At 34.9% G+C, this 19,654-nt stretch overlaps 1 protein-coding gene across 13 annotated transcripts in view; it reads left to right on the forward strand.

Annotated features, from left to right (window-relative positions):
• Positions 1 to 19,654, forward strand: part of TENM3 (teneurin transmembrane protein 3) — a 1,088,270-nt gene that overhangs the window by 938,345 nt on the left and 130,271 nt on the right. For all 13 annotated transcript variants that reach the window (XM_079141831.1, XM_079141840.1, XM_079141843.1 and 10 more), the window contains one exon: positions 9,567 to 9,689. In XM_079141831.1, coding sequence (XP_078997957.1) covers positions 9,567 to 9,689 — 123 coding nt within the window. The remainder of the gene's footprint in view (positions 1 to 9,566; positions 9,690 to 19,654) is intronic.

Genomic DNA, 19,654 nt, shown 5'->3' on the forward strand with positions numbered 1-19,654 from the left:
TGCCTTTTCCTCCACCCTCATTCTTCTCTCTTCCATCAAAGTACCTTTACCCACCCCCCCAACCCTTCCTCTATACCCCCACCCCACCCCCACCTCAGCATTTCCCCCACCCCCCCGCTACAAAGATCCATTTCTACTTCTCTTAAAATTCTGACTCTTCAAACCCCAGGAAGTAAAAAGATAAAAATAAAAATCAAATACAAATATAAGTTTAAAAAAATTTCAAGTGCTATGGTGGTATAGAATAGCCATCAGTTCTGGGAAGACTTCATAATAAAATAAGGTGCTGGTGAGATTTAATAAGACAAAGGATGGGGTTGAGGCATCCCAGAAACCAGGAACTGAGGGATCAAAGGCACAGAAGCAAGAAAATGAGGGGCATGGTTTAAGTGGTGGACAGACAGATAAGGTCAACTTAGGGGGTCTGTGAGGGGAGATAGCTGGAGATACATTAATGACTACCTGTGAGGAGATCATCATTGGATGATCAGAGATACCCTTTGGGAAGATAACTGGAAACTATGTGCAGAGTGGATTTGAAAGGGCGACAGAGAAACCGATCAGAAGTAAAGAGGGTCTCCCCCACCTTCATTCTCCAGAAACTACCCCAAACTAAAAGTGTAAGAGTGTCATTGAGACACAAGGAGGGAAATACTAAAAGAACCAGTCCAAAGAACCAAGAATGATTTTGTCTAAGGAGCAGCATGGTGGGGCCTACAGTTTTGCATAACTAGCTTTCTAAAACTGCCTGCATGTGTAACTTGGAGAAAATAAAAACCAAACTGAAAAACAAAAATTAAAGGCCTAAAATACTGGAGTGATACTGAAAACAAGGCAAGGACAATGAGAGAGGTAACTGAATCCAGCAACTGGCTAGATGAGAAGATGAGGAAGGGAGACATGTTAAAGATTCAGTTTACCTGTAGGTGACCAGGAGTCATCTATTGAGTATTGCTTCAAACCTAAGGGTTTTATATACACACTGACCTTAATTAACTTTATAACAAATCTATAAAACAGGTACTCATAATTTCCATTTAATAGGCAAGAAAACTGAACATTTCAGAGGTTAAATACTAACTCAAGACTACACAGTTAGTAATCCGTAGAACTTTGATTCATCCTAGGCCTGTGTGATTTTCATTGCCTAGGCTAAAATAACCTCATAAACAGAGAACGAAAATCTGGAAAGCAAAACAATTATGAGGATAAAATTTGAGGTACCCCAGGGTTTCTAGGTATATCTAGTAAAAGGTGAAGTTTGTAGTGTTGCTCAGTCCAGAAAGAAGAGAGTATTGAATATACATATTTGGAAGTATCCATATCCATCCACATAGAATTGAAAATTGAAATCGTTAAAGCAGTTGGGAAGAAATAGCGGCCCAAGGAAGGATTTTGGTGAATGCCTACATTTTGGGTGATACATATAATGAGAATTAAGTTAGTAGAGGGCAGGTTATGAAATGGTATAAAGCAACGCTAGGCATGTCAGTGTTTATATTAATTGATAATTGCAGCATACCAAATTACCCCCAAATTTACCAACTTGAAACAATAAACATTATCTCAGGTTTCTGTGGATCATAAAATCTGGTCCCAACTAACTGGGTGCCTCTTCCTAAAGTTCTTTATGATGACAGTCAAACTGTAGGCTGGAGTCTTATCTGAAAGTTTAACTGGTGTTCAAGAAATCTGCTTCCAAGCTCACTTTGAGGTTACTGGCAGGCCTTATCCTCCTTCCACAGGACTGCCTCATGTCTGATATGGCAGCTGGTTTTCCCCATGACAAACAGTGCAAGAGAGATTGAGCACCAAAATAGAAGCTGAAGATTTACCTAAATTCAGATGACATTCCACTATGTTCACCATGTATGGTTAACGTTATAAGGAAGTCACTAAATCAGGCCGACACTCAAGGTGGGGAGACTTATACAAGGTTATGATTCCCAGGAGACAAGGGCTATTAAAACCATCTTAGAGTCTCCTACTACCATGGCTTAACATGATGGCATATTTCCTATGTAAGCTACATGTGCGGTATGGTTCTTGACAAGGGGGTCATGCTCACTGAGGACCCCAGACGAACAGGAATTCTACTTAGCTCCTTTCTGGGATCACTGCATGGAAATGCAACGGATAACATGTGGATTCTTAAATCTCCCTCCCAGAAATGAGATACACTACCTGTGCCCACATTTCATGGTCCAAAACAGTTTTAAAGCTTCAAAGGAGCATGGACGAGTGATTCCATTATATGAAAATACTTTACATTGCCCTTATGACTTTCACACAAGGATTCAGTGAGGACAACTGAGAAACAGCAGTTAGAGAGCTAGGAAGAGAACTAGCAGAACTACCAAAGGAGGAAAAGTACTGAATATTGCTGGCTGTGTTGGCAAATGTGACTGCAATGCACATTTGGGTGAATATTGATAATGGGCTACTGGACATGGCCATTCAAAAGATGCCCATAACCACTGAGAGAGAGGTTTTCTATAAGGAGGAAGGTAAATCAAAGTGAGGAGAAAATATGGAGTATGTGCTAAGGAAACAATCAACGCAGTGGTCTCTTCTTATGAGATCCATGGCAATAAAGGGAAGGAATGAAATTTCACAATGACTTGAAGGAAATCAAAATTAAAAGATACCTTAAAATTCAGATTCCGTAATTGAGGATGATATTTACACCCTCCTTTAAATCCGTGTGCAATCTGCATACTCCAATAACATTGTTTTTATATCTTCCTCCAAATCATTGATAAACATACTTAAGGAGAGGGGCCCTTAATTAATTTGCTTATTTCACTTAGCATGATATTCTCTAGTTCCATCCATTTACCTGCAAATGCCATAATTTCATTCTTCTTAAAGGCTGAGTAATGCTCCCTTGTTTATATATACCACATTTTCTTTATCCATTCATCTGTTAAAGGGCATCTAGGTTGGTTCCATAGTTAAGCTATTGTGAATCAAGCTGCTATAAACATTGATGTGGCTTCATCACTATAATATGCTGATTTTGAGTCCTTTGGGTATAAACTGGGGAGTGGGATAGCTGGGTCAAATGGTGGTTCCATTCCAGGTTTTCTGAGGAATCTCCATACTGCTTTCCAGAGTAAATGCACCAGTCTGCAGTCCCTCCAGCAGTGTATGAGTTTTTCCCCACATGCTCACCAACACTTATTATTGCCTGTATTCTTGATAATTGCCATTCTAATTGGAGTGAGATGAAATCTTAGAGCAGTTTTGTTTTGCATTTCTCTAATTGCAAGAGATGATGAATAGTTTTTCATGTTTGTTGATTGATTGTATTTCTTCTCTGAAGAGTCTGTTTAGTTCCTTAGTCCATTTATTGACGGGTTATTTGTTCTTTTTGTGTTAAGTTTTTTTGAGTTCTTTATATATCCTGGAGATTAGTGCTCTATCTGAGTTGTGTGTGGTATTTTCTCCCATTCTGTAGACTCTATTTTCACATTATTGATTGTTTCCTTTGCTGAGAAGAAGCTTTTAGTTTGAATTCATCCCATTTATTGATCATTGCTTTCATTTCTTGCACTTTAGGAGTCTTGTTAAGGAAGTCTGGTCCTAAGCTCACTTGATAAAAATTTGGGCCTACTTTTTCTTCTATTAGACACAGAATCTCTGTTCTAGTGCCTTAGTCTTTGATTCACTTTGAGTTGATTTTTGTGCGGGGTGAGAGATAGAGGTTTAATTTCATTTTGTTACATATGGATTTCCAGTTTTCCCAGCACCATTTGTTGAATAGACTATCTTTTCTGCAATGTATGTTTTTGGCACCTTTGTCTAGTATGAGATAATCATATTTATGTGGGTTTGTCTCTGTGTCTTCTATTTTGTACCATTGGTCTACATATCTATTTTGGTGCCAATACCATGCTGTTTTTGTTACTATTACTCTGTAGTATAGTTTAAGTTCTGGTATTGGGATGCTTCCTGTTTTAGTCTTCTTGCTAAGGATTGTCTTGGCTGTTCTGGGTCTCTTATTTTTCCAAATGAATTTCATGTTTGCTTTTTCTAGTTCCATGAAGAATGTAACTGGGATTTTAATAGGAATTGCATTGAATCTGTATAACACTTTTGGTAGTATGGCCATATTAACAATATTAATTCTGCCTATCAAAGAATAAGGAAGATCTTTCCATCTTCTAAGGTCTTCTTTAATTTCTTTCTTCAGCATTCTGTAGTTTCCATTGTAGAGGTCTTTCACTTCTTTTATTAGATTGATTGCCACTTTTTTTTTTTTTTTTTTTTTTTTTTTTTTTTTTTTTTTTAGGTTATTGTGAGTGGGGTAGTTTCCCTAATCTCTCTTGCAGTGGATTCATTGCTTATATATAGGAATGATTTGATGTATGGGTATTGACTTTATATCCTATTACTTTGTTGAATTCATTTATGAGTTCTAGAAGTTTTCTGATGGAATTTTTTGGATCTTCTAAATATAGAATCATGTCATTGGCAAATAATGATAGTTTGAGTTCTTCTTTTCCTATTCATATCCCTTTAATTTCTTTTGTCTATCTGATTGCTCTGGCTAGAGTTTCAAGGATGATGTTGAATAGAAGTGATGAAAGAAGACATCCCTGTCTTCCAGTTTTTGGAGGAAATGCTTTTAATTTTTCTCCATTTATAATGATGTTAGGCTTGAGCTTAGCATAGATAGCTTTTACAATGTTGAGGTATGTTCCTACTATTCCTAGTTTTTCTAGTGTTTTGAACATGAAGAGGTGCTGTATTTTCTGTGTCTATTGAGATTATCATGATTGTTGTCTTTAAGTCTGTTGATGTGATGTATTACATTTATTGATTTCCATCTGTTGAACCATGAACCCCATTTGATCATGGTGCACTATCTTTTTAATATGTTTTTGGATGTGATTTGCCAGAATTTTGCATATACATTCATCAGGGATATTGATCTGAAGTTTTCTTTCCTTGATGTATCTCTGTCTGGTTATGCTAGCCCTTGACTGAGAATCTATCTGGTCCTGGGCTTTTCTTGGTTGGTAGGCTTTTGATGGTGTCTTCTATTTCATTGCTTGAAATGACTCTGTTTAAATCATGTATGTTACCTATGTAATTTTTAAATTGCCATTTTTAAAAACCTCGAAGTTAATCAAAAGAGCCTGATCTTAATTTTATCTTCATAATATTACTATAAAACTTATCTTGAGACATCATAATAGAATGAGAAAGTATTAATGTGAAAGAATTGTACCTGGAATACACAGATGCTGCCTGTTAATATCCCTGCCCACCCTCCTCATTGATCCTCTCTCAGCCTTCCATTTCCTTGCTGTAGCAGAGGAGCATTATCTATAGTCTGAGTCTGTCTCAAAAGTCATATTTAACTTCCTCCTCTGTAGATTTCCACACTCTACTACACCCTAGTTGAACAGACAGGTGTGTACCAGGATGCCATTTGTCTTTAGACTTAATGCCAAGGTCCAGTGCTTACTGACTTGGAAGCTTCTTAAATCTTAACTCAAATATCTCCATTTTCTCAAATTTAAGTAAGAAAAAATAAAGGAATAGTAGCTATTCAATGGAGTATTTGTGAAGCTTAAATGAAATCACACAAAGGAAACACTAGTACAGTACCTGACACAGAGTGTTTTGTTCACTGAATGTCTTTTTTTTAAAAATTGCATCACGATGTTGGGACACAGCACAAGGGACCACTTTCTCTGAGACTGAGACTGTCTGGTATTGCTCCTACATACCCCTGATCCAAGCTGTGCCCAGACAGTAAGGACTCCTGGGAACACAGAGGTCCAACCTGCTTCTGGCAATTCTTCTTGCACCTTACTGGAATATGCATGAACCAAGGGTCCTTGAAACCATCTGTAAATACTGGCAGCAGATACCTTCTCACAGGTTCAAATCTGCTTTCCAGCTCAGGGTTGAAAAATTGGGCTCATTCTTCAGTATTTGCAGATGTATTTTATTTAGTAAGTTAGCTAATTTTCCCTTTATTTATCTGCCAAGCTGTCCCATGCAGTTTTATTACACCACTGCTCAGTAATTTCTGGAGCATTCTTGACTTTTTTGAGTTTGCTACCTGCTTCTTTCTTCTCTCTCTTTAATCCTGCATATGTATCAAATCTTAAGTTATACATAAGCATCAAGAACTTCACTAAAGCCAAATACCACAATTTCAAAGTAGATAATATCCTAAGACCAAACAACTTGTTGGTTTCTGTTTTCAATAAAGTATTAAACAAGATATAATATGATTGGGCTTGATTCTCATTATACAACATCTTATTGAGATTTTGTGAAAATATGTATATATAAGAACTTCTATATAAATATAGAAGCTGTTGCCCATCTGGCAAAAAAAAGTAAAATAGCTCTCCTAACAAACTCATCACATTACTTTTTAACATTTGACATCTCCTAACAAAAACATCACATTTTAACATTTGACGTCATCATTTTTAACATTTTGCAATTCCTTGGGGTATCACTAGCCTTCAAAGTCTATTAATGTGAGCAAATGTCTATAACATGAACAAATCTATCATTTGAGAAAGACTTTATGTTAAAAGATCACAATGATCATAAATTATTTTGCATGGAAATTTGGACCATATTGGAATAGATGTACTCCTTGAGTTAATGATGGGGTTAGATCCCAATGAACCCATCAGAGGTTGAAAATATTAGAAGTCAAAAACGTATTTAAGGGGCTGAGGTTGTGGCTCAGTGTTAGAGCACTTGCTCGACATGTGCGAGGCACTGGGTTGGATTCTCAGCACCACATATAAACAAATAAACAAATATTCATCAACAATTAAAATATATATTTTTAAAAAAATGCATTTAGAACATATAACCTACCAAACATCCTAGCTTAGCCCATAGTCCTTAATGTTTCACCTCATGGTCATGGGGCTGACTGGAAACTGTTGCTCCATTACAACACAGCATTATGAGAATATCATTCCATGTATTGCTAGCCTGGGAAAAATCAAAATTCAAAAGTCAAAGTAGGTTTCTAATGAACGCGTATAGCTTTTGTGCCATAGGAAAATCAAAAAAAGCAGAAATTAAATCATTCTAAGTCAGAGAAGGTCGGTTTTTATTGTTGCTATGCCAAAGTATGTCTGTCAAACCCCTACTGTATGCAGAACTAGCTCCCATTACTTTGTTCAAAAAATTGCTTAAGTTCTAAAACCTTGACAAATGTATGGAGTGATAAATGTTTAGAAAGCTCTTGACACTTTGCCACTCAACTGCTATGTAATTTAATGCAAAATGACATATGAAGTTATACCTCTTTAAAGATGACAACTTATAAATTCAAGAATTCTAAAACCTGTATCTTAATCCATAAAAATCGGAGTTTAAATGGAATTGCTGGCAGCCTAATTTAAGCAGAGAGTGTGAGTGTATACATTTTTGCAAATAATACAGGATAGATGTAGCTATCTGAGTAGCTAATATTAGATATTATGAATAAAAGAATGTGGAACTGATAATAAGAATGACCTAAAACTGTTGATTTTTTAAAAATTTATTCAATCATACATAATAATCATGGACTTTCACTCAACTACTTTTCATATAATATACTAAAGAAGTCATTAATTATTAATAATATGCTACTCATCGTTAACTGTTTATATATTTGTTTTATATTTTCTCTTTAAATTACTATATCACTATCCACAGCAGCATTTTCTTAGATTTTAAAATTTTAGAAATTTTTTTTGCTAATTTTAAATTATTTGTCAGATACTTGGTGAAGCCTGCTAGGTATCAGAAACTGTGTCCTTAAACCTATTTGTATCTTATAAATCATATATAAAGGTGAATTAAAACAGTCTTGAGTGGGTTTCTTCAAGAAGTTGATACCTGCCATCTCTGTGATTGATAGGTATTCAACTGTGGGGAGCATTGTAAACAAAAGGGACTCTTTATTGAGAGGTGCCATGGTCTAATCAAAAGACTCCAAATAGCTCAGTAATATTATAAAAAAATGAAATGCCTGTATATTAAGATCTGTCCTGCTGTATGCCAGCTATCCTTCATATACTTCTAGAATTTTCACATCAATTAAATAAAGTAGTTTTAACAAGTCTCATTTTTTAAGTAAACCTCATCTTTGACAATAATTTTTCCAAGATTAAATCCTCAAGTAAGTATTGAACAAAAATGTAAATGCCTTTAAGGCTACTGTGCTTTACACTGTGCCAATTTAATTTTGTTACTACATATATTGGATAATATATTGGATATTTAATAAAAGCTCTTTGAAGATGGTGGTTATCACACTGCCTCTGACAAGAATTTTAAATGCTTGTCTTTTTATATTTCTGTGGTAAATTCCAATATGTATAGTGAACAAAATAATGTCAAGAAACTTCTCTTTCATGATATGGTAGTATGACCATCACTGGGCACCCCTGTGATTTTTAGCCCTTCTTAGGAAATAATTTCTCAGCTGTATTCTGTGGCACACAAATGAATGTTTAGTAGTTGTTAATGGTTAATATGGTAGTGATATATTCTTCTAAATATTCTTGCTAAATTAAGAAAACTAATAATATATTAAAATTTTAAATTAGATTACCTTTATAAATTTATAATTATATCACATAGTCCTCTAGTTATGTTTTCTAAATATTTTAAGTAAAATTAGTACACACATTATAAAATTTTGATAAATTTGTTTTTTATGCCGGGCACGGTGGCACAAGCCAGTAATCCCAGAAGCTTGGTAGGCTGAGCCTGGAGGATTGTGAGTTCAAAGCCAGCCTTAGCAAATTAGTGAGGCCCTAAGCAACTCAGTGAGACCCTATCTCTAAATGAAAATATAAGAAGGGGCTGGGGATATGGCTCAGTGGTTTAAGTGCCCCTGGTTTCAATCCCTGGAACAACAACAACAAAAGAAAGTTATTTATAAATTTATAAAAGTATAATCATACCATATCAGAAACTCACATGAAATTACACAACATATATGCATGTGTTTGATCTGTGTCATTACTGAAATATGTCATAAATTTAAAAACCACTAATTCTAAATATAAGATATTCAAATATTATTATATTTTGCACATCTGGATCCATTCTGATCATTTCATATACAAATTCATCTGTGAAACCAGTTTTTTTTTTCACCATAATCCAAATACATAGCATCATGTCTCTTGAGAACATAGTATAGAGTATTATAAATTTGCAAATGACCTGTGTGGTCAAGCACATTTGGAAAATACTGCCACAGAACATTCCACCACTTGAAAGATGGTAAAAAGAGAACCCAGACAAATTACAGCAAATGATTCATTCATACAACTTTTTCTGATACCAATTAGCTGAATATTAAATCATGATTGAAATGCTACCATATTGCACAGCATTACTACATAAATTGCATGTGTTTGGGGAACTTTTATAATTTTATTGTGCAATTGTCCTTGGTTTTTCAAAAACTGGAAATTTTAACTTTACATATGACTCTTGTTACAAACATGCTTACCATTTATTTCTGGAGCTAAAAGCAGCAGACTTTAACAACTTGTATTTTTTACCCCCAGCAATGCATCTATTTGGCCTCAACTGGCAGTTACAGCAGACTGAAAATGACACATTTGAGAATGGAAAAGTGAATTCTGATACCATGCCAACACACACTGTATCATTACCTTCTGGTGACAATGGTAAGAGAAAGAATTATGTATCCTGTGTTTATCTTTTAACATCCCTTTTCCATAAACTGATTTTTAGCCATGCTTACATCCAATTTATATGGGAGAGAGAGAAGGTTTGGAAATTACAGATATCATCTTTTTATGAGTGATTTTTATTAATTTACTTAAAAAGTTGAAAATTCACATTTTTATCATAGGAATACTATGATTTTCTGCCTTCTGATTTGATGAGTAGGCTTTTCTGCCTTTGCCTCCTGCAAGTGTCTACTGAGTTTTATTTTTAGTCTACAAATAGATTATAGTTCTGTAAGTGACCTCTTATATTACCTTGAATATATCATTTTCTTCATTCAACTTGTATGTGATGTTGGAATACTATATTAATTTTATTATAAAAGCTTTGAAATGCAAAACACATTAAAGGATTATAATTTATGACCTTTCATCTGGTTGCCCTTTCTCTAAACCTGTAAGAGTTTGCATTTTAGGCTAACAGAATTTTTAATCAATTGACTGAATTAAAAATCAAAGTTAAGTGGTTGGAGAATACTATGTTTTATTTTGTTTGTACACACCCAGAAAAATATATACAGGCATATGTATATTTATAATATGTATACTTGTGTATTATTTATGTATATACATATACATACATGTGGCATTGGTATCTTCAGATGTTTTATAAAATATGCTAATACTTTATATCTCAAAGCAGCCTGATCAAGATATCTTCATTGTCAACTGATACATTGTTTGCCTTTAAGAATTTCTCTAGCACTTCTTCCTCTTTGTTTCTTTGTATCTAGTGTATTTATATTTTACTTTGACATCAATTATGTCCATTTCATGTGGCTAGTTCCTCTGCAAGACTGAGAGGAAACCAGTACATATTTAAAGAACATATGTGCTGCTATTTTACATGTACCCATTTACTATGACTAACGCTTTTTAACATAATTTTGTTCTTTGCCTTCCCATCTTTTTATTTTAACAATTATACTAGATGATACTTCTCTGCCTCCTTAGGGAGGTTGTAGAATTTTATAACATTAAATCTTCAAATAATAATGAGTGCCTCCCCAAGTGGAGCCTTTTCATACAAAGTTCTACATGTGCTGAAAGAACTATAAGCTGGTGACTGACATGTCACCACAGCTTAAGCAGCCAAGGGCAGTCACTGTGCAGTGAGTTCATAGGGGTGAAGAAAAACTTTCATAATTTGAAACGGCAGGTGAGAAATTTCAATTACGTAAACATCAATTACTTTAAACACTCATTTGATTTTATACATTGATAACACACATAAGAACAAATCAAGTAAATATATAGAAATCAGGAATATTTATTTTGTTTGTATAGATGGATATTCAGACTATCCAAGTAGTTGATTCCTGTGAAAATGCTCAGATGGTACTTATTAATCACGCGCATAGAGAACTTTTTTACTGACTGAAGAAATTGTAATTATGCTAAAGAGATAAATGCTTATTATGGATATTTTGTTTCTTTTACAATACCCTAACCTTTTATTATGATTAAAATGAACATAGAGTATGGCTAATTAGTTTCACAGTACTCGGAAAGTGTGATACTGAGAAAGCTGGGGATTCAGTGATGCTCCCCCAGCCTGGGGCTCTGGATCCTGGTATTTTGCCAGGGAATATGTCTGCTCACATCAGCATCCTCAGCTCACATAAGCCCATAGTGAAATCCTAACTCCCCTATTTACTTTGTAACCTCAGGCAAAGTGTATAGTAGTTCATATTGGCAAGAGAAGTTTAGGGCAACTCTAGAATGGACAGCCTAGTATCATATCAGCTCCAGAGGGTTAGAATGTACACATGAACATGGCTTCAGAAATCTCTATAGAACTGGAGTCCTCTAAAACCATGACTTTTAAACTATGAACCATGACTGCAATAAGAAATACATGTCACATTAAAACCAACGTACATGTACACATATATCTGAAATATTTCCTAACATAATCCTTGTCCTTATTTTGTGAAATGTACCTTTGTGTTTGCTATTCTATTTGATTATATTTCCCATTTTTAACAAATACTAGTCATAGCTCACTAAAGTAACAACAGTTTTATTCCCCTTCTCTCAGATGGGCTGAAGTTCCCCTGTATGATCATAGAGTGTCCTGTATATAGTTAATGTGTGCCTATCCAGCAACTGCAGGGACATGTATTCAAAGTACCTTCATCCTAACTGTGTTTATTAAAAAAAAAAAAAAAAGTCTCTCACGTAAGGGATAATTAACAGATAGCCCAGAATCAGTTAAATACACTAGAGAACTGATCCTCTGACTTACCAATGGGATAGGGTATTTGAAGAAATTTCCCTTCCTTTAAAGAAGGCTCTGTCTGGACTCAGAGCTTGTCCAAAATGTGACCTAAACAACAGTCACTTGTCTTCTCCATTATTTTTCAAGTAACCCTAAATCACAAGCTGATCTTATTTCCATTTTTCCTGGTAGAGTGTCTTATTTCTAAACTTACTGACCTGAGGCACAGAGGAGCAGAAAGGGACTCTATTTGCAAGAAGAAAAGTCCCTAAAACCTACTGCTTTGAGAACTGCATGATGAACTTGCCAGGTCTGTGCACCATCCCATGCTACTTCCCATTTATAAAGCTTCCAAGGAAGCAGATCACGTCGTCTCTTTAGAAATTTCAGATAACAACCCTTGAGAAAGCCTGAGAATTCTGAACAAAGTGCACTAGGAGAATTAACTGTGTTAAGCATAATGAGAAAATTGCTTCACAGCTTCTAAATGCAATCCTTGTATTTGTGCCATGCTATTTTATTCTTATTTTGTAAATATAATTCTAAGGAACAATCATTGTGCTAATGTTTCAGTAAACTCCCTGCTTGCCTTTAAGTTAATATGGAACCAAAGCTTCTAAATGTTACTTTGTATCTAAAAGAAGAATTTATTTTATATGCCATGATCTTTTACTGATTATTCCTGAGACCTTTTGTGACTACAAATTTAAAAATGAGGTATCACAAGTGTGAGGGTCTCAGACAAAACAGATGGAAATGGACAAAGTGAATAAATAAATAAGAATAAAGTTTGGAACACAAATAGTCTTTCTAGAAACTAAAATTATTCCCCTGGACCAAGGAATTCATTTAGCCTAATGTACTGGAAAAAAAAATCACAGACTTAAACTCAAATTCTAGCTCCTTCCTTTATTTACTTTGTAACCTTGAACAAGTTACTTAACCTCTTTGAGCCTCAATTTCCTCACATGTAAAGAGGGAATAGTAGTACCTATCTCTTGGCTCACCAACTTCTACAATCTGGCAATCCAACTATATTTCCCATGTAAAGTTCTCTGCCCCACACTTCCCAACAATTATTTAAAATTTTCCTACTATAACTTACAGCCCTCTCTCAACAAATGACTTTGCATTGGGTTGAACAGAAAAATAGAAGAAGGAGCTCTTTTGATTTCCTGTAAACAAATCTCCATTCCTGTATGTATTTGGATCTATCCTTTCACCATTTTCTCCCCATATTCAAGGTCATTTATCCCAAGAGTACTCCTGATTCCATTCTGTGTCTTTAAAACTACCCCCATCTACTGACCCTGTCCAGTCATTTGAACTTCTCAGAGTTTCTCACATTTTAGGGGGAAAAAAAAAAACTCTCCCTTGCAGCCTCCTACTCCAACTCCACCAAGTCTTTCTCTTCTTTCTTACAGCCAGTTTCATGAGCACAGTGTGTTTATTCCCTACATCCACCTGTTCACCTTCCACTTACTGATATTCCAGTCTGGTTTCTGCAGTATTGCTGTCTCACAACTGTCCTCTGTCACCACCACTTTTTGACACTGATGCCTTCCAGGGTTATCCATTGCCATGTCAATAAAACCAGGGAATACTCTTCACTCTTTATATTTGAGTTCTTGATAGCATTTAAAAGTTAACCAATTATTCCTAATTGAGATGTTCTTTTCTCTGAGCTTCTGTGATACCTTATTCACTGTAACTTCCTAACAATTTTGGTAGGAACATCTCAGTTTGTTTAGTTGGTTCATCTCCCTCTACCTGATCCCTAAACATTATTCTTTATCAGGACACTGTTCTTTCATAATATAATTTCTCTGGGTTCTCTCATCATCTCTTCTGTCTTTAGTTACTTGTTATGTGCCATTGACTCCCAGATCAATAAGTCCAGCCTAGATTGCTCTCCTCAGCTCCAGACATCAACTGCATAAAAATCTATCCATGTTTCTTTGAAACATTCCACTTGGGTGTCTTCCATGCATCTCAAACTCCATGTGTCTAAACTGACCCATCAACTGCTTTGGAGATCTATTACTATATAACAAACCATACAAAAAACTTAGTTTACAAAAACAATTTATCGTCTCTCATAGTTCTGTCAATTAACTGGGCAAGTTCTTGAATTCTTTCTTGGGATTCCCATGCAATCACTTCCAGATGTCAGCTGGGGCTTCTGAGGCTTCTCTGAGTTGAAGTCCAGGGAGGCTCACTCACATGGCTGGCAATTGATGCTGTCTGTAGATTCAATCTCAGCTCTACTGTGGCTGTCAACTGGAGGGCCTGAACATGGCTTTCCATGTGACTTGAGCTTCTCAGAATACTGTAACTGGTTCTGAAGAGGAGCATCCCAAAACAGAACTTCTGAGGTCTCAAAAGAAGCTACAAGTCTTCTTGTGACCTAGCATCAGATATTCTTAGATATTACTTTTATTACATCCCACTGGTCAACCCAGCCTCATGGTAAGGGGAGGTAAGCCCCGCTTCTGGAGGAGAAATGAGGAACACATGCCCCAAGGGCATTTTGGACAGTAGTTAGTGTTGTGGCCATCTTAGTAAAACATGATTACCACATCATCTTTCTTTCCAAATGTGCCTCTCTTTCAGGGATATCTGGGTCAGGAAATAACATTGTCATTGACCTAGTTTACTGGTCTGGAAGTTTAGGAGTCATTCCTGACTCCTCCTACTCTCTCATCTCTCATATTTAATCAATCACTAAGTCCTGACAAATCTAACTCCATAACCTCTTTTGAATCCTATCATTTTTCACCTGAATTATAACAGCCAATTATCTATACTGTCTCCAGTCTTGCTCATCTATTCTTCATGCACAAATCTGAAATAACAATACCTCACCAGATCCCTTGGTGACCTACATTCTAGTCACATGCCTTTAAATGCCGTACAAGGCTCTCCACAATCTGGCTGATCTTTGCACCACACTGCAATATAGAAACTATAGCAGTGAGATATAAAAAGTATAAACTCTTGAGCCAAATCACCTGATTTCCTGTCCTAGTTCTAATCATTAGTGCCTGTGTTACTTGAGACAAGTTACAGAAATTCTTCTCTTTTTTTTTAAGTTTCAGCTGTGTTTTTATTAATAGATTTTTTAAGTTGTTGATGGACATTTATTTATTTATTTATTTATATGCAGTGTGGAGAATCAAACCCAGTACCTCACATATACTAGGCAAGCACTTTACCACTAAGCCACAATCCCAGCCCATCAGTGCTTCCTTGTGTCTAGTTTTCTCATCAATTAAAAGGAACTAATTCTATTCACCTTACAGAATGATTTTGAGTAGTCAAATTAAATGGTTTAAATGGTGTATAGCCCATAATAAATGCTTAGAAAATGTTAGTGATTATTTACTATTTAATATATACTCATTGCTGAAGTATAAGGCAAGGATCATTTTTCCACTGCTCTGTGCCAAACTCGTAGCAGTTATTGGTCTGTAATAGGTGCTCACAGAGTATTTGTCGAACAAATGAGTGAAACTGATATGATATAAAGTATATAAAGGGCCAGCACAGTACCTCGCTTAAAGTATATACAGAGCAAATACTGATGTAGTATAGTAGTTAAGAACTGAAGCCCTGCCATTCACCAGCCTTTATGCAAATTACCTTCTCTTACTTCCGGTTCCTTTATAGGATAGGAGTGAGGTTTAAATCAGCTAATACATGTAGAGTGCCAAACAGTGATATCTATCAGTAATTATTAGTTTCCCTTTTTCTGTAATTTAAGATTATATATTTGTAATTTGTAGCAAAATTCTTAAGAAGATAGATCTTTGAATTAGCATCAATAATTTTCTCTAAAGCAGTAATAGAAGCCCTTATCATAAGTTATTTATATTTTTAGTTACTTGGGTGTTGTGAATTATTTTCCTTTGAACGAATAGTATTGTTTCACTTTACAATATTTATTGAGCATATATTATGTGATATACACTGAGTGAGGTTCTGGAATATAGGAAAAAAAAAAAAGAAAAAGAAAAAAAATGACAGTCACAGTTGTCATTCCCAGACCATGAGGATTTCTAGACAAGGAAGAAATCAAGCAAAGCAATTGCAATGAATTAGAAAATGTACACTAGGGGAAAGTGGAGGTATGGTACCAATGAATGCAAAAATTTAGTGGAGGATAATTGAGGATAATATAAGATTAAAACAAAAGGCCATAAATTCTGGTTTGTATAACTATGGCAAATGACTCTACCAATCAAAACAAGAACAACAACAACAAAACTCCTTTTATATGAGTGCAAATTGAAAAGCTATGGATGTGTGCATATGTGCATGTAGATGATTTATCCTATTTAAAACAATATTAGTTGCTTTTAAAGTTTACTTTTCTGTTCATGTATCGATTTTTTTCGAATATAATGTGACAGCTTCAGATTTGATATTATAACATGTTAAAGATTGCCTTGTGACTTGAAGAAATGTGCCTAACAGGACTACTGCAAGAACACAGAATTTTATTCAATATTGTTCATAGTATTTGTGTTATTATAATATATAATAGGTCCTTAATTAGATGCTATATTGATTTAGTCCCTTAAACTATGTTGACAAATTAGCTGTTTTATTTTACTTAACTTGTGATGTAATACTCTGAGTGTTCACAGTGTTAAGTTATGGCATGCAATTTTTTTTTTTTTCAAACCCTATGTTCTCTCAAAGATCTCAGAGTCGAGGTATGAATCCAAGGTTAGGTCACAGAATTAGAGAGTGGACTATCAAAATTTTCCACAAATGCCTAATTCTGCTTCCTGTCATCTTAATCATTAGTGCCTCTGGGACCTACAATAATGACATTAACATTTACTGTCTTCAACAATTTCAGTTACACTTTGACAATTGAGTTTTATTTTCTGCCTTCCCATTTTAATCTTTATAGGCTTGTTTAACGTCCTCATAGGCAGATAGCAAATTAATGATGTGTATAGAAAAATGTTTAGTGTTTTATAACTTCCAGTGATTTTCTGATGTCACAAAATAATCTTTAAACAGATACCAAACCCCCTAATTAGCTATATGATTTTAAATATACTATTTTGTCCTTGTAACATCTATGGTTGATAAACTAACATCTACAAAATGTTTTCCAGAGATCAAAGTACTTCTTAAAAGACTTTCTTTCAAAGTCCATGTTACTGATGTGTTTTCACGTGAGCTGGGTATCACAGAAGGAGATGGATAACGATAGCCTGTGCACATGGTCTCTTTCTGGTTTCACACACTGACAACTGTTATTTTAAGACATTAATAAGACTGTTGTGACATATCGTTACTGATGAAAGGAAAAAAATCACAGTTGGCAGGTGAAAAGACTGCTAGTGGCTCCCACAGTCGAGCACAACAGGACGTTAAAAAACCTTCAAGATGGTACCCTGGTGTGTGTGAAGACTTGGTTCATCTCACTCTCACTGTGAAGGCTTTAATTGGTTTGATTCCTAAGCCACAAACGTTGAGTTTAGAATAACTACAGGACATCCCATTCCCCTAGCTCTGTGTTTTCCTCCGTTTTTCCTTCTTTTTCTCTTAGTACACCCTGCAGACAACCTTGGTATTTCCTATTATCATTCCTAGGTTTAGACTGTAGGGGTTTATGGAGGTAGTGAGCTCAGTGAAGGAGGATGAAAACCCTGAGACTAGCCTTCCTTTATTTCCTCTGAAGCCAAAGTTTTCTGGAATTCAGAGCACGATGAAAGACTTCTGTGTCCAGCTTTTATCTAAGAGGACTGATGAACTTCAGAGGAAAGGGTTGTGCAAGTATTTACAAGTTTATCAAATTGTGTCAGTGGCTCACTGACTCCCAGGTGTGTTCACAATCAATAAAGAGCATTTGAAAAATACTAACAGGAATGACCACACTTGACTTGGCCAAATTAGAGAAGCTCTCTGACTTGAAAGGCAATAGGACAGATTTTTTTTTTTTAAAGACAAAGACACTTTAATCCCCTGATATTCAAACTAGAGGCCTATGTGGAAATGTAACACTAATCTAAGCTGCAGCTTTGGTGGATTTAAGCAGAGAAAAGTCAGCAATGTCCTTACATTTCTACATCACTGATCATTATGAAAGGTCAGGTCTGCATCTACCTTTTAGAAAAGGCATGTTCTCAGACTTTAATTCAAAATAAATTCCTTCTAAATAATGTAATAATTTGAAGCAAATAGAAGTTGACAGGCACCTAGAAATGAGATTCATGTTTCATAGGAAGAGCTAGAGTACACATGTGATCTATCTTGTTCTTGTGCTCCTTTTAACACAATAACTATACAAATTGAAATAGAATTTTAAAAATTTCCTGAGACCATATAAATGTGTTTCTTAAAATCTTTTCTGTATGAAATTGTGCTTACAATTGTTAGTTATAATAATTGACTGAATGTGACCTAGTTATTATATAAATATTCTAAAGTTTTAATAATTATGAAACACAAAAATTGGAAATGTATTGGCAAAGTCTTTACAAATAAGATGAATGAAAATTTTTTTCAAAGCTTATATATATGAATATTATTTAAAGAATAAAGCAGAATTCTTTATTATTTCTATTCCTGTTTTCCCTTTTTATAAATATAAACATGACAAATCTTGCTGCAAAATAAGTAGGAATGGAAAGTTTTTTTTTTAAATGAAGCTGTTCAATTCTTTGCAAACCTCACTAGTCAAATGTCAAAAAATCACATTGCGATCTGTTTCCTAAAAGTATGTTTAGTGCCCTATAAGCGGATAGTGCCTTCCCATTTTTCCTTCAGTTTTACTGAAAGCAAAGAATCGGCAGCTACCTACGTTAAAAAAGACTTGGTGAACAGATTTTAGCATCAACCCTTTTCTATCTTTGTGTGGTAAACCAAAAATGGCATTTCCAAGGCTTAGCAAAATACTAATTATCCTGTTATTCTTTTACATAGCAGCACTATTGAGCATATTCGAAACGGCGTGGAAAATGGAACTATTGTACATTGTAACTCACCTTTACCATTATAATGGTTTTGAATACCTTCAATAACATTAGGTGATTTAAATATATTGATTTCATGAGTCCATTTAATTTGTGGGAAATACCCATGATATAATTTAACTAGAAGATCCAGGAGTCATTAAAACCAAACTTAGTTTGTGACAGGAAAAAAAAAAAAAAAAAATCTGACATTTTTTTCACTTCAAATAGATTTATCTGCACTTTGTCAAAACTATCTCAGTTCTGAATTCTTGTTCTAGATAACATATTTTTCAGTTCAAGTAAATTAATATGCATTTTATCACAACCATCTCAGTTCTGAATTCCTGCTCTAGTTAGATAGCCAGATAAAGCACAAATCCTTGTCATAAGCTTAACAATTAGAATAAATAAAGCATTGCTGCTTTTAACATCTCTTACTTTCTTGATTTGGTCATCCTGAAACTCTTCTGCAGACCAAAGGCATTCTTTGCCAATGGTTAAAGGTAGGTTATAAGGCCTTAGTTATTCCTCCCTCTTGATATATTGACTTTTGAACATGCCAATATCCTGAATACCCCATTTTTAACCCCACACTTTGCCCTTGATGGAAATACTTGTAAGACAGAGAGACAGAATCCCTGCCTTGGGTTTATGGTGCTGTGAGTATAGGAGGCTTTACCAACATAAATACTTTAAATTTTGCC

The sequence above is a fragment of the Sciurus vulgaris genome (assembly GCF_902686455.1).
Source record: "Sciurus vulgaris genome assembly, chromosome: 5".
In the NCBI taxonomy this organism is placed as follows: Eukaryota; Metazoa; Chordata; class Mammalia; order Rodentia; family Sciuridae; genus Sciurus; species Sciurus vulgaris.